Genomic DNA, 14,782 nt, shown 5'->3' on the forward strand with positions numbered 1-14,782 from the left:
GTAACACTTCGCCAGCTCCACCCCGACTTCCCTCTTCCACAAATGTTTCTGCTTCAGACTACATATAGAAGGTTTGTCCAGTTATAATACCTTTTCGCGCTTGACTCACGACGTCTCACAGTGGCAGCCTATCGAAACCCTCAGAACATCATTCTGCACCCTGCAGGACATCCAGGCCCACCCCAGATGCTGGACTCTGATTGATTCGGCAGCCCATTTCTGTGCAGAATCGCGTCCCACAGCCTGGAGGCCTGATTCAGTTCCGGTTCGAATCCAAGCCGCCGTCCGCACTGGACTGAAAGAGAAGAAAGTGCTCCCGGCCATTGCACTTGCAGCTCACGTCCACGTCAGCGTCGAATGCGTCCGGGTCGGGCTTTCTCGGGCGCTGACGATTCTGTCTGACAACGAGCGAATAACGCGATTAACACCTGAGCGGGTTACAGAGGGAGAAGACTATCACGCATCTATCATCATCGTCATCATCATCATCAAGATCATGCCGTCAATTTACAAAAAGAGCTCCCCGTCTTTGGTGGGTTCAGCTCCAGACCAAGTTCGAGCGCCAACCACCGAGTCTAAGCTCTCCTTACGGTCACTTTTCAGTCGCAAAGCGCGCGCTCCAGCGGTCACCGAACCACTTGCCGTTAAGGCTCATAGCCGTCAGGCAACTGCACCGGCACCGGTACCGGGACCAGACCAGGAGCAGAAGGAGCCCGATTCAATTCCATCTGCCCTTCACCCAACTTCAACCTTACCCTCGCCCTCATCACTCAGGCCAGAGCCGGAGTCAGAGCCAGAGCCGCCAAAAGAATCACAAACCCAAGCTCAGACTACCTGGGAAGACATCGACCCGCCGACGACCCTCCTTTCTCTCGCAGCGGATCACTCAATCTCATCGGCGTCCATCGCATCCCGCTACCAGCAATCCACTCAAACTGAGCCTACAGCTCCTGTTCCAACCTCAAACCCAACCACTACCATGCTCATCTCTTCAAGCCGATCCCCCTCCACTCCCTCCCTCCTCCCCTCCTACAGCGACGTAAGCGGCGCCGTCGTCGTCGACGCCTACGGGACTCCGCGCTTCCTGACCCCACAGGAAGAACAAGAGCGCAAAGAAGCGCTGGCGCAGGCGGTTCGCGAGCGCATGATGGGGCTGCCGAGACGGACGGATTTCAGCTGGGAGGCGTCAGCAACGCCGGTTCTGCCGAGGTACGAAAATGCGGCTGTCGCGGGCAAGCTGATGGGGGGATGAGAGGAAACCGGAGAAGGCAGATTTGCCAGTTTATGAGATACGAGTCATGATGTGATGACAGTTTAGGTCACGGTTATGAATGGCATAACATGTATTTTGCGCTATCTATAATGCTACTACACCGTATCGCCCTGCATATGCACAATCCGTGGGTTATCAAATCCTTTCTATAGCGGATACCCATGGTTGAATTGGCCAGTGTTTAACGAAAACAGAACGTGAGGGGCCCGCTCGGTTACGATTGCGTTATATCTGGGAAACTGGAATGATTCTGCCCTGGACACGTCACCGCTGAGGCCCTGCCTTCTAGTGAATGACATGCAAACTGCTTATATTCAGTGCCCGGAGCAGCGCCTTTGTTTACGTATGTCAATATTATCACTTTTACAGGTGGATGTATAACAACTAGATATCCAATAGCAAGGAAATCGAAACTCGGGGAAATCCCTAGTCCAGCGTATTATATCGTAGTCATGCTCGACATCTGGCTTGCGGGAGCAAATGAAGGTATGCGGATTGTCAGTTCGGGGTGCATGATTCTTGACGGAGTTCCATTATTATAGACAGAGATGACCGGAATTCCCTACCCTTAGTATGCCTACTATGACTACCTATTAGCCGCAAGGCCACTCTCCGGGAAAAAATAGCAAGTTCCTTCTCTGAATCCAGGCCTGCCCGTTCTCTGCCTCGTCTTGCTATGATCACTGAACTGAACGATACACCTGTGCGCTTAGTATGAAGGGCAGCATGACAAGCTTATGCTGCTAACTCTGACGGGAAAGCACAGTATACTCCCAGCATGATAACGGGCCAGAGTCTACGCCAAGTAGAAAATGCAAATCCCTTCATGTGTCCCGCGCCAAAAACGTTAACGCCCCTACAGCCATGGCATCAACCGCCGTAACGATCGTCGGTTCTACTGCAGGCGCGAAGAACGGCGAGTGATTCCCTGGCAGCTCGTCGCGTTTACCCTGTCGCACGGCATCATCCCAGACCTCTGCGTCAATACCCCCAAAGTTCCACATGACATACGGCGCCCCAACGGCCGTGGCTAGGAGCGAAAAGTCCTCGCTTGCAGCCGCAGGTTCGACTTCAACGAGATTACTTCCAAAGTAAGATCCGAATGTCCTCAGGAGTGTCTTGACGGTCGTTTCGTCGTTGATGGTGGCTGGAGCCGTGAACGTATGTTTAATGACTGGTTTCTTCGGTGCGCCTGATGCGTCGCATTCTGCTTCGATGATGCGTTTGATGGATGTATTGAGACGCTCGCGGACCTTGGGGTCGTAAGATCGAACGCTCAGCTGCAGGTTACATTCGTCCGGGATAATGTTCGGGGCGTAGCCTGCTTGGATGCTGCCGCACGTAACGATAGCTAATTCGCCCGGTGTGATCTCTCGACTGACTATGGTCTGTAAACGGGTGATAATAGACGCACCGATCACAATCGGATCGATACAAGTATGTGGCGACGAGCCGTGGCCTCCGCGACCGAAAATACGCACGTCGAAAGCGTCCGAGGCCGTTAGCAACCGACCTGCTCGTATGCCAACCGTTCCTGCTTTCATGCGTATAACGTGCTGCGCGAGGACAACATCCGGCTTGGGGACTTTATCGTATAGCCCGTCGTCTAGCATTGCTTGGGCACCAGATAATTCTTCTTCTGATGGCTGGAAGATGAGCACCAGGGTCCCCGACCAGTGGTCTCGTGCGGAATGGAGAAGCTCGGCGCTACCCATCAGACCTGCAACGTGGGTATCATGGCCGCAGGCGTGCATGACAGGTACTTCGGCACCTGCTTTGTTCTTGATGATTCGGTGGCTTGCGTATGGCAGGCCTGTCTTCTCTTCCAGCGGGAGGGCGTCCATGTCTGCGCGGAGAAGCACTGTGGAACCGGGTCCATTGTGCAGAACGCCAGCGACTCCGTATCCGCCGATGTTGGTATGGATTTCATAGCCTAAACGCTGGAGATGGCTTGCAACGAGTGAGGATGTTTCCCTTTCCTGCCCCGCGAGCTCTGGGGCGCTGTGTATCTTGCGATAAACAGACTCATATTGCTTTAAATCGGGGCGATATCTGTCGACAATTCCGTGTAAAGCGTTGTGTCGGTCTGTACGAGTTAGCATTTGCTTTTCTGGTTTGCTGGACCGGCTTACTTGGGAGCTGCATCGTGGACAGTTGTGAGAATCGTGGATGAGGGGTTACATGCTGCAATGCCTGGGGGTCGTGTTAAATGTTTCCAACCCTTGATAAGACAGCCAGGCTGATTGGGCGACTGCTCGGCAAAGCCGACTGCTCGGCAACTCCTCCACTTAGAGGCCTGCCTGAACTGTACACTTGGAGATCCCGAGGCAATTAGTAGTTACTTGTCACTACTTGTGTATGACTGAGGAGCCATTGCTGAGTTCGAAAGCTTTGCCTGTCTGTACCTTTGCGAGCCTCTACAACATAATCACGGCGTGCTGGTTGCAAGGTCCAGGTAGAAACAACGTTTGCGCCGCTGATTATAGATCACTATCCGTATATTTAGCATCGTCTTCACGGTCTTGGTCTTGTCCCGCACATATCTGGGTGGGACAGTTTCCGTCTCTTGATAACGCTTCTGTGTCCTTCATGCTGTACAGTTTCCTGGGATACAGTGTCCGAAGTTCCTACCGCGCGGTTTAAGAACAGAATCCGCATGAGGGTTATGGGAATAGTTCTCAGTGTCTGTGTGGATGAACACTGGGACTCTGATTCTTCGGGATTCTTGGACAGTTCGCGTCTTCAAGAAGCCAACAATATGTACCCCTACTGCTGGACGGACACTCACCGCTGCAGAACATGATAGGCCATATATTGCACGAAGCATCTCATTACGCCCGTACTGATTAGTGCTATATTGTGGTTTCATCTTCGATGCCAGATGTCTTGCATGCATCGTGACACGCAGCGTTGTCAACATGCATTGAATCCGACCATTGAATGATATTTTTTGATTGAGAATGCCGCGTTTGCAACTGCGTACCACGATTGCCCAAGTCAACAGCTGCTGCTTATATTGACTCAGGTAGCCATAGATCAGCACTGCTCATCACTGAAGATGCTTAGAGACAGTCTCGGCGAGCGCAAGGCAAAGTCGGCGGCTCATTATAGCATGACGGGACGATCTACCCGCTACTCGCCCAACCCCTTCTTGATCAAGCGTTCTTCCTCATTCAGCGTGTTCTTCCACGCCGCGCGAACACTAGACGTAAGCGGCATCTTGTCTTTTGAGCTTGAGAGAATTTTCCTTCAGCTCTGCGACAAATCCCTACACTGGCCGGCAAATCATAAATTCGGCTTCATGTTGTTGCCGCATTTTAGGCCGGTAAGGAGTCATCCCTTACTTCAACCAAATCCTCAGCTGTCACGTTCAAGTTCGCATTATCTTCAGTAAGGCCAGTCGCAGAACTCGTGATCCTTATATTCTTCCACAAAGGTTCCCGCCAAGCTCTATATATTCCAGGGAATGGCGAGTTCAATTGCCGTCAGAGGGTCCATTGCATACTGCTCAGATCAAGAAGTGCCTCTTTGAATGTCGCTGACTCGCTATGTTGGTTGTTCCTTTGTGCCCTAAGCTGGCTCAGGCGGTCACTTCCGGTAGCCAGTGACCGGTAACTAGAGCAATTTGTCACTGCAGGAGATGCGGCTATAAAACATCGTAGCGGTGGAAGAGACATTGCTTAAGGGGAAATAAGGACAATGCTCCAGACTGTGCAACCAGCCCGGCACCTGGAGGGCAATGCTTCGTCTGCTGCCCACGGCTGTTCCCAGTCGCTAGGTATGGTAACGATCCGCATATTTTCAGACAAGCACACAGTCTTAGAGCGCCGTGTAGAGCTGCTATCATTTCCTGAACATATGGAAGATGACAAGGATATGGAGTCACGGGATCAAAGAAGAGAAGATGTAAGTGTTGGTGGTGAACCGGCAAGGCACCCACATCGCGGCCTAGGGCGACGACTGGCAAAAGAAGAGTGAATGAGCGCCGACCACACTCAGATATCTTTCGATTAATGCAAATACTGAGGAACGAAAACCCGGGTCCATGTGAGTTCTTTATACTTTCCTAGCATCTCCTGGGTAACATGGTAGTTCCTAAGTGTCACCCTCCATACTCAACCTTTTACACAACACTTCCCGCTGTGTGTATCCAGAATCTCAACCCGTCTCCAGACAGATCCTCAACCATCAAACACAGTCCCATCCAGAGCCATAAGATCAAGCGAGAGAAGAACAATCAGGCCTACAATGGCCGATCTCAGCAGTCTCTACAACCGCTTCCTGTCATTTATTCTCGTAAGTACGCTACCCAGCTCATACTTGACAACTCAATTAACACCTCTAGATCCACCGCCCAACCGCCAGATGGATAATTCTGTTCTATACCGTGATGGACATGTTCTGGCCCGGATGGGACGGCTACCCTGACGATGTCCACGGGGAGCACGACGAAGCTGAACACGAGCAGGAGTGGGATTGGGAAGACGCCTTTTTCTCGGAATATATGATTGATTACGACCCGTTCTGGTGACCTTTTGCTTGCTATATCCGAAGAAAGTCAATTCGGCCTGGCCTTGCCTGGTTTTTGGACGTTCTGGTACTGGCGTGCGCCTGTGGGTGCACCAAAGCAACAACTTTCACATCTCCTTCTGGAGTCTTACGACAATTGCATCCCCACCGCCCATCGAGCAGACGATGAAAAGAGGTATCTGTTTATGGGTATGGACTATGGCTAACGATTTGGGTCTCGGAGTCAACTCTTTGGCTGTCCTTGGTGAGCGCAAGTGAGGAATAGTCGGTTCGCATAACCTGTACACTATGGTGTCTGCTCTGAAATTGCTTCTGAAATTAGAGTAATTCTAAATAGTATGGGCGATAAGCTGTATTTAGCAACTGAAAACTGCGCGCTTCGCACCCTTCGTCTTCACAAGCTGCATATGATTAGCTCTAACGTTCTACTGTCAATGAAAAAAATGCAATGTCTACCGAGAAAGCAGAAAACTAATGAATCTGGCGGCCTTTTGTAGAGCTCAGTCCGTGTATATATCTGACCGACATCCCCGACTATATTCAATCAACGGGCGGCTCATCCTCGTTACGTTTCCATAGAGCTGTTCAAATTCAGTGCCGGCTCGTGTCTAGAGGTTATGGCACTACTATGGACATATGGACTCTTATGAAACGGTGTCTCTAATAATAAAGTTGACTGATCCGAATCTCTATTAGGTTGTAGAACAGAATATCACCAATAATCCATCGCTCGTCCTTATTGATTCTTCTGATATCAACGCCCTGTGGGTTTGCGATCAAGCGTCGAAGTCCTTAGGGCTGCAGGTGGATCCGTTGCCCAGCCGTTCCTGGCCGTATTACCCGCCCGCCCCAAAAAAATCAGGTGGGATACCCACCAGAGCCGCAAAAAAAAATGCTCACGAGCCAGGACCACTGACAGTTCAAGAGCAAAAAGGAAAGCCGAACGGGGGGGTCGAACCCCCAACCTTGAGATTAAGAGTCTCACGCTCTGCCGATTGAGCTAGCCCGGCTACTTGTTGAAGAACTAGATATCAGAAGGAGTGAATACAGCAATGCACGATATGCTACCCTTCCTGAGCAAAGACTAGAAACTAGACCCTGGCGTCGGCAGTGTCAGCCAAGGAGGAGGTTCGACCGCAAGTGTTGGGGGCGAGAAAAGAAGGTCATGCGCGAGCGAAGAGGAAATCCTGGAGCCTACCCTCAATAATTATAGAATTCTCAAAGTCGACCAGATGGGGAGAATTGGGATCGCTGCTTGGCCGGCAACGATATATTTTTAGATGTGACCAGATCGCCTCGACGCCGTGACCTCAGAATGGTAACTCAAGGGGGAACTGAACACGAGGTTGCAAACTCAACTAAGAATATCCCGGCGAGCTCCACCCGGCAACGAACGTGACGCTTAAGAATACTATCTTCGGTGCTGGTATGATGCTTGAGTTTCAGTCAGAAGTTCCTGAGGCAGACAGTATTGGACGTCAGAGTCGAACGAGAGAAGGTGAAACGGCCGGGCGCTAGAACCGATCGTCTTGTGCTTAGGAGAGACTTGAGCTCACGTTCGTCTTCGCGCGCGTCAAGCAATCACCCCTGAGGCAGTGCCTGTCGCCGAAATCTTGACGATGACGTGCAGGATGAGATAGAGTGCATTGCATCGGATTGCATTGGCTCCCGCACAAGATGCCTGCTCAGCTCTTCAGGCCAAATTGTCAATCTGACTGTGGCTGGTGTTTTCAAATCCTTTCAACTCGAGGTGAGATGCGATAACGAACTGACGTGATAGTGAGGCTGTGTTGATGCCACTAACCGGGGAGCGTTAGCCTGGGTTTGAGGCTTGAGGCTGAACACTCGGCTGAGAAAGACGTGGGGGGAAGACGGACGGTGAGTGTTGGGTCTCGACTGACGTCGACTGCACCAACAAGCAGTTCGCGACTCGCCAGAACTCGACGAGACCACGATAGAATCGATGTGTATTATTCTTGGAGATTGGAAGAGGACGAAAATAGATGTGTTGGTACCGACAGAACGGTCACTGACAGTCGGACGTCTCAGTAATGATCGCGGCTACAACGGCGGTTGCAGAGCAAATGGTATCGGAAAGTCCATCGAGGCTCAACAGCCAACGATCATTGCATCTTCCAAGGTTAAACCAATGTTACGAAATGAGTGCCTTTCCGAGCATAGACTGAATGGACTCTCAAGCCCCTGGGGAAGGTGGGAGGTTGAGACTGTGGCACAGCGAGAGATGACTGAGGCGCGGATACGAGTGATCAAGCCACAGACGTGATCAGCAATGAGACAGACTGAATGACTCCACGAAGCCGACTCCTGGATGAGGAATAGCCTGCGAAACGAGCAGACCGACAGAAAGCAGTGCTATAGCCAATGAGAATACCGGCAGACCCTCCAAAGAGCGAATCCCAGCAACACAGCCCTGCAGCTAGCAGATTAGCGGCTCGAGTCATCCGGCCCAGGCAACCATGCGCTACTGTAGGAACTTCCTGTGACCAATGCCGTCACTCTGCTCCCAGAGATCTATATAGACCTCGATCCCCTCTCGACCATGACCTACCTCTCTCTACTCACAATCCAACTCTCAGTCACTTCAAAGAAACATCCATACACCTCGACAGACTCTTGACGTGAACTGCAACCACCCACCGCCAAACTGTCACGCAACACCTCCGCCCGTATTTCCTGGCCCCCAATCTCTCTGCGCGACACCTACCGTCGCAGCTTCGCATCTCCTAGACCCAGGAGCCCTCGTCTTCGACGAACCAGCAGCATGCCTGCTCCCATTGTCACCACGGAGCCCTCCGTACTTCCAGTACGTGAGCTGGCCGATGACGAGTACTTCGTCATGATGTCCTTTGAGCGTCACGCCGACCATTGCTACACCTGCAGCGACCCCCGCCGCGTCCAAGCAGACGGCGAGACCCTCTGCTGCCGCGGAACCGAGTACGCCCTCGACGTGGCCGCATACCTGTACTCCAAGAACAGGAAGTCCTACTCTGTTATTGACCGCGACCTTAACCAGCCTACTCTCGTCAACATCCCACGCCGCTGCATTGCAACCCGTGATCTCCTCCTCGCTCTAGAGGACGGTCTCAGTCTCCGCAAGGACAAGGAGAAGGAGAAAGCGAAAGAGAAGGCCCCGACCGTCCAGAAGCCGGTCATCAGCTACGACCGTACATACCATGTTGCACCGCGCCGCTCCAACTCCCAGAAAGTCACCGCAACTGAGATCATCGAGCGCGAGCCGCGCACTGTCAGCGTCAAGACCCGCCGTGTCATCATTTACCCGTCTCCCCAGCGAGGCTCCCCAGCCCGGGGCTCTCCCAGCAGGGGATCCCTCTACGATTCTGATGCGGCAGACCGCGTAGAGCGAGTCAAGGAGTCTTCGCGCATCTACCTCCGTCCGACTGACTACTACCGGTGAGCGAGGCAACTACTTGTTTAGATAGTATTCTCTTCTCTTCACTGTCTCCCGTCGAGTTCGACCACCGTCTGTCCACGTTCCTGTCCCTGTTGTCGCTGTCACACTGCAGCCAGGTGCTCCCACAACCACCCCATCCGGGTCGGGGCATTGCCCCGACCCAATATCTCAGCCCATGGAGTGAACCGGATTCACCCGCACTTCCTATTCTGAGACGATTTCCTTGAGCTCAAGCTTCGACTGCTGCTGCTCATGAGGTCCCACTGAAGGAGACACTCCTACAGTTTTTTTACGCACTATGCGTTATTTTCTCATCCCGTCCACGACCACGACACTGAGAAAACCAGAGCCAAAAAAGGTCAAAACACCGAAAGCGAAACAAAAAAAACCACTTGGTTTCTTGCAGGCTTTGTCTTGATTGGGCAGTTCTGTTGTGACTCACTTATGCACCTGCACGAAAGGACGCCCCGCATCTGAAGGATTGGATTTGCCTACCATTATTGGAGGGGCTATCATGTACTTTGACTTACTGTCATTGACACTCGCTATTTTCCTTTGTTAGTTAGAATAAATGAAAGTACACTGATTCGCTACGCCAACCGTTTACCGAGTAGCTCCCGACCTAAGTCTCTAACAGAAGTAGTAGCCTAGAGCCTATTCAGAACCATCCAATGAATACTGAATACTATGTAAGGCCTCCCGCAGTCTGCAGAGCAAGACTGGTATCCCCACACTCTCGTCATTAGAAAAGACAAAGAAGAAAGAAAAAAAAAAAAACAAAAAAAAAGAAAGAAATGTAGCAATAGCGTTGGCCGGGACTGACTCACTCTTCACTATGGTGGGGAGATCTGGGCTGCATACAAGTTGTACTTGGAAGGGAGAAGCACGCCCTGCAAATACATGCATTGTACATTGTGTATCCACTCAGGGTTTATTGTTGGCAAACGGTCCAATAATCAAGAGACGGGTACGAGCTGGCTTGAGGCTCAATAGGCATCCGTCCATCTATGCCTGGGGATGCGGGAGATCCATGGACCGATTTTCATTCGACATCATTCGACCTTCGTGTCAATACAGCGATAGATATTGCAAAGGAGAAGCTGGAGCTGTGCTGCTGATACCATGCCAGGTGCACGGTGCAGGTCCCTAGTGACTTGGGCTGCAAGGCAGTCTCTGTGCGACCGGGGTGGGTGTCGGGTTCAGCTGGTATGTCCGCTAGGCTGACCTGCTAGGATTCGAGACTTCAAGCCAGGCACCCCTTTTCTGCTTCCTTTCCTTGATCTTTCAGAGACTATTCCAGGACTAGTCTAGATCTAGCCAGATATTGTATACAAGGTCGGCCAATCAGAGACCATGGAGTATCGGTTTGCTGGACCGTTTACACTAACCCACTCAGTCTTCCTGAAGATGCCACCTAATAAGCTAGGCAGACTGTAAACGCATCTAGGCATTCTCAGATGCTTAATGTGCTTTGATGCAGACTCTAATAGCTGTACCTCCTAGGCTTCCATATCGGAACATAGACCTGCAACTGCAGCTCGAGGTAACCCGGTGGGAAAGGAAAGATAACGGAAATAAAAAGAATAATAAACTAAGCAAGACAGGCAGAACAGAATACAATCAATAAAATATGAAATATAATAAAATATTATGAAAACAATAGAGAATAATAGAGAATATGAGAGAATATGGAAAAATTAAAAGTAATAAAAATAATAAATAAAATATTGCAATGCCGCTGTTATTACTACAAGGGATCGACTGTCCTATGATCATGGTAGGAATACAGATAGGCTAGTGGTACCGCTTGCTCAGCAGCACCTGGTACGGAAGTTGACTCGGGACCACCTTCGAATACGCTTGCCCCGGTGGACTTTGGTGAATTCGTCGGCCTAGGAGGTATCGGTCGCCAGGTTGACCTTCCCGATAGACATCAGTGCCATGCACGCCACGGATATTGTAGTGGTGGAGCGGATATGCGGCTTTGTACAGGCTCCAGCTTGACTCTTGCAATCATTCACAGCCGAGTCCTCTGGCATGGTTCGTCACTCAGACCAATAAGAATCAGGCTCTGAATATAGAGTAATGTCCCCAGTTTGCGAGTGTGAGGACCGGCCGCAAGGACACTCGTGAGCCCTAGAGTGGCGACCAGACTAGAGCTACGTGCCGCGAGACTGCACGCAGGGGACTGGGAAAATGAAAGATATCGATACTAAATCCGCATGCGAAACTCTGCCTGGACTTTCTAGTCTATGCCCCTCAGCGAGAACTGTGGCTAGTGCAAGTGCAGCAAGAGCAAAAGGTTGGTCGCCTGACGCCTAATTCCGGTCCAAGCTGCCTTGATGATCGACAAAAACAAGGAAAAGATCTATAACCCCGCACCTCTAGTCTGTAGTGGATGGATGTCTCAGAGCAGTTCAATTCACAGATAAGGGGTAGGCCGTAACCCTACCCTCCTCCACTCGGAAGGGTGCCGTGTGACTTCTTGGCTGCGATTATGGATTCTAACCCTCCCAGCCAGCTAAGCAAAATGCAGTGTAGCATACAGAACAAGGCCTAACGGATCAAGCCGAACCTAGGCAGAGAGGCTGGCAGGGTTTTGGGGCACGGATCCATCGCTGCTGGAAGGGGTGGTCATGCGGCCAGTCAGGTGTTCGGGTTCGTCGTATGCTTTGGGGTAGCATAGGGCATGGCATTCGGACCGTGATATCCCTCTAGTTACAATTTAGGACTGGATTAGCTTGATCGAAGAAGGACTAATAGTGCTCATGCATAGTGCTCATGCCAAAACAGAGCTCGTTTAGGGTTGAGGTCTTTTCAATCTCCCCTCGCAACCTATCAATAACATTTAACAGACAGTCAGGTGACGCTTTCCTACGATAGTTACTTGGTCAACGGTTGGCAAGTATATAGAAGTGCAAAAATCAGGTGAATAGATGGACGGGCTAGATCATACCTGCATTTTGCGTTCCGCTTTGCTTTGAGCAGCTAGTTGCATCTTGCATGTAGTCCATATACTAGTCGAGCAGACCACTAAAAGCTAGTGCGAATCAGGCTGGGATATGCATCGCATCATGGTTGAAGCGAAGGAAGCAAGCCGACTCACTCCGTGTATACCCCCGCAATCGCAGGTGTGAGCTAGAACAGAAGGCGAAAGTAGGAGACAAGACAGTTCCTATTGGTCCTTGAACTTAGCGACCACCAGTCTATCATGAAAGAGTAGTGTTGCCCATGTCCCAAGTTGTAGAACACGAGACGAGAGGCTTAGGGCCATCCGGACGGTCTGTAGAACAAGGTCAGCAGACGATGCGTCTTGCGCGAAATGATAACGGCTATTAACATCGACTTGGTAGAGTACTCTAGGAGATTATTCGGCATAAAACGGAGGTTCATAATCTGTTATCTCGATGGCTTGATAGGTAAACTGTTAACTTCAGATAGTGGGCGTCACCCTTCACAAGTCCAGATGGATTTACAATACGATTAGCTACTCCGTAGTTAATGAAAGTCAAAAAGTCCTGCATCCTACACACGACTGTCCAATTAAGTTTGTCCAGCTTCTCAAGCCCTAACCACTGGGACAAGACAAACTTATCTCGTCAACCCTTGACTTCTCGGGCAACAGACGGGGACATGGACGTTCATACACATACACGTAGGACCAAATAGCCCATAATCTAAGCTTAGCGAGTGACCTAGCATGAAATATCATATCCTCTACCTACAATTGTCGCCTTCCGCTTCCAGCGAGCGCCTTTCAGGTAACTCAACGGCCCCAATCCTGATTTCTCGTCCTCCTTACGCACATCATTCGACGAGGGATCAAGCTACTGTGTAGTTCCGTCTCCATATGCGAAAGATGTACGAGCTTCGCGCACTCATGCAGTCCCAGGGTCGAGTCCAGCCCGCAGTCCATGGCTCAAAGAGCTCGCTCTGGCTAGGCCATTGTCGCTGAGCTTGCAGATACGATTCTGTGGAGGCCATAGTATTTACACTTGACCTGGGAAAGACAGGAAACGAGTGTTCTGTTACGGTAATGCGCCCAAGGCTCCTTGTCTACCTTCCAAGATCAATATCGCGTATGGAGGTATAATGCATGGCGGTGTCCGTCTTCGCGCTTCGCCGCAATCTTACTTAACAAGCCGCTTCTTCACCTGGAGATTGTGGCGTACTGCTGTGCGGTAGGGACATAGCTGGTGGATATCTCAAAGCCTCCAGCTTGCTTTTGTTTAATTGGCCCAGGAGCTCGAACCAGGCATTAAGCCAGTAGAATAAAGAATATTGATTGCGCAAGAAGATCTATTCTGTCCAGTTCAGAATTACAAATTCTCCAATTCAGCTTCGGGGCATTCATGTTTGACCTCAAAGTCAACGGAGAACTGCAACACGATCTCACTGTACACCGCTCAATAACGAGGGCTGATAACCAGATTATCAGCAAACACTCTAGTGTGTCCTCGTTATTATCATTTTTCGCTCGATCCTGAATCTATTTCACGGAAGATGATGAGTTTCCGCTCCGTACTGTACGTACAAATCGGGACCACCGGGGGAATTTCGCTGAAAAGTGTATCGTGGGTAGATGTACAATGAAACCATGTTGTTCCTGGATATCGTTATCGACAAGTTTCTGGGACATCGGGTCTAATTACGGACACCCTTATATAGTGTAGATGACGAATGAGGCTTAAAAAGTCCCCCTTAGGTTCCACGGTATCTAGACTTCGTCCAATTTGGCGACCATGTCATCCACCCAGGCCAGTAGGCCGACTTCAACATGGGTTGGTGGCGGTTCATCGCTCATGAACCATTTTTTGTGGGTTTCATAGTTTGGAAGATCCTGTGGAGAACTCTCTGCAGGCTGGAATGGCCTATGACGACTGCCTGCTGCTGGTGAGTCCTTTGGTCTTGCTCCTCTGATTGTTGCGCGTCTTGCCTTCAAGCTGTTCTCCGCGAGTCTTCACAGGAAACCGAAGGGTGACAGATTGTCAAGAGGCTGTGTCAGCAGTTTTGGCATTTACGTTAGGTAAACCATTTAGGTGGACTTCAGGTGAAGGACTGACGGCGGTTTTCCAGAATACAAGATATCATCAACCAAAAAACATACAACAGCTGGGATTCGCATGTGGTCACCCACCATACTACTAACCAGCCGGCGTGTGGCTTAAGTACGGCTGAGCGGACGGGAAGCCCTGTTTTCCACACCCTATGGTCGTATGTGCCTGGTTTTCCAATACCTAATATTATGAAATATTTGAGACGGGAAGAACCCTAACTTCTCCACAGACCAAAGTAGCGGACTATAGCACATCGCCAAGAGATCCTATATTTGCGGAAAGCAGTCCCATTGTCTTGCCCTTTTTGCTCTTTCCCATACATTTGGCTTGGACAGTTATTTGCAGGCTGGTAGGGTACAGCGTCTACCCCCCAGCCCATTCACTAGACCTCGCTACTAGTGACCTCTAGTTAGAGGAGGTGCGGAACCCAACGATTTTTCCTTCTCCAAAGACAATATACTGCTACGCAAAGATAGGCCTTGGAATCGG

General features: G+C 50.6%; 4 protein-coding genes and 1 non-coding gene across 5 annotated transcripts; 3 read left to right on the top strand and 2 right to left on the bottom strand.

The window, feature by feature from the left end:
• Positions 1-496: 496 nt before the first annotated feature.
• Positions 497-1,661, top strand: BDW70DRAFT_152406 (uncharacterized protein; the record flags this gene model as incomplete). The annotated part of the gene is made up of 2 exons (XM_073739441.1): positions 497-1,209; positions 1,643-1,661. The coding sequence occupies 2 exons, from the start codon at positions 497-499 to the stop codon at positions 1,659-1,661; spliced, it is 732 nt and encodes a 243-aa protein (XP_073593290.1).
• A 125-nt stretch (positions 1,662-1,786) lies between these two features.
• BDW70DRAFT_96113 (putative zinc metallopeptidase) lies at positions 1,787-3,449 on the bottom strand. Its single transcript, XM_073745286.1, has 2 exons — positions 3,406-3,449; positions 1,787-3,359 (listed from the first exon to the last, which is right to left on the bottom strand). Exons 1-2 carry the CDS (start codon positions 3,416-3,418, stop codon positions 2,098-2,100), a joined length of 1,275 nt encoding a protein of 424 aa, XP_073593291.1. The 5' UTR covers positions 3,419-3,449; the 3' UTR covers positions 1,787-2,097.
• A 2,072-nt stretch (positions 3,450-5,521) lies between these two features.
• On the top strand, positions 5,522-5,804 carry BDW70DRAFT_162519 (uncharacterized protein; the record flags this gene model as incomplete). The annotated part of the gene is made up of 2 exons (XM_073741149.1): positions 5,522-5,569; positions 5,619-5,804. 2 exons carry the CDS (start codon positions 5,522-5,524, stop codon positions 5,802-5,804), a joined length of 234 nt encoding a protein of 77 aa, XP_073593292.1.
• A 936-nt stretch (positions 5,805-6,740) lies between these two features.
• Positions 6,741-6,813, bottom strand: BDW70DRAFT_t149. The gene has a single exon. It is a non-coding gene; the product is annotated as a tRNA-Lys (tRNA).
• A 1,523-nt stretch (positions 6,814-8,336) lies between these two features.
• On the top strand, positions 8,337-9,835 carry BDW70DRAFT_96118 (uncharacterized protein). Its single transcript, XM_073745287.1, has one exon. The coding sequence runs from the start codon at positions 8,586-8,588 to the stop codon at positions 9,237-9,239; it is 654 nt and encodes a 217-aa protein (XP_073593293.1). The 5' UTR covers positions 8,337-8,585; the 3' UTR covers positions 9,240-9,835.
• Positions 9,836-14,782: the final 4,947 nt, after the last annotated feature.

This window comes from Aspergillus foveolatus (genome assembly GCF_047715535.1).
Source record: "Aspergillus foveolatus strain CBS 279.81 unplaced genomic scaffold BDW70scaffold_51, whole genome shotgun sequence".
NCBI classification, from domain to species: Eukaryota; Fungi; Ascomycota; class Eurotiomycetes; order Eurotiales; family Aspergillaceae; genus Aspergillus; species Aspergillus foveolatus.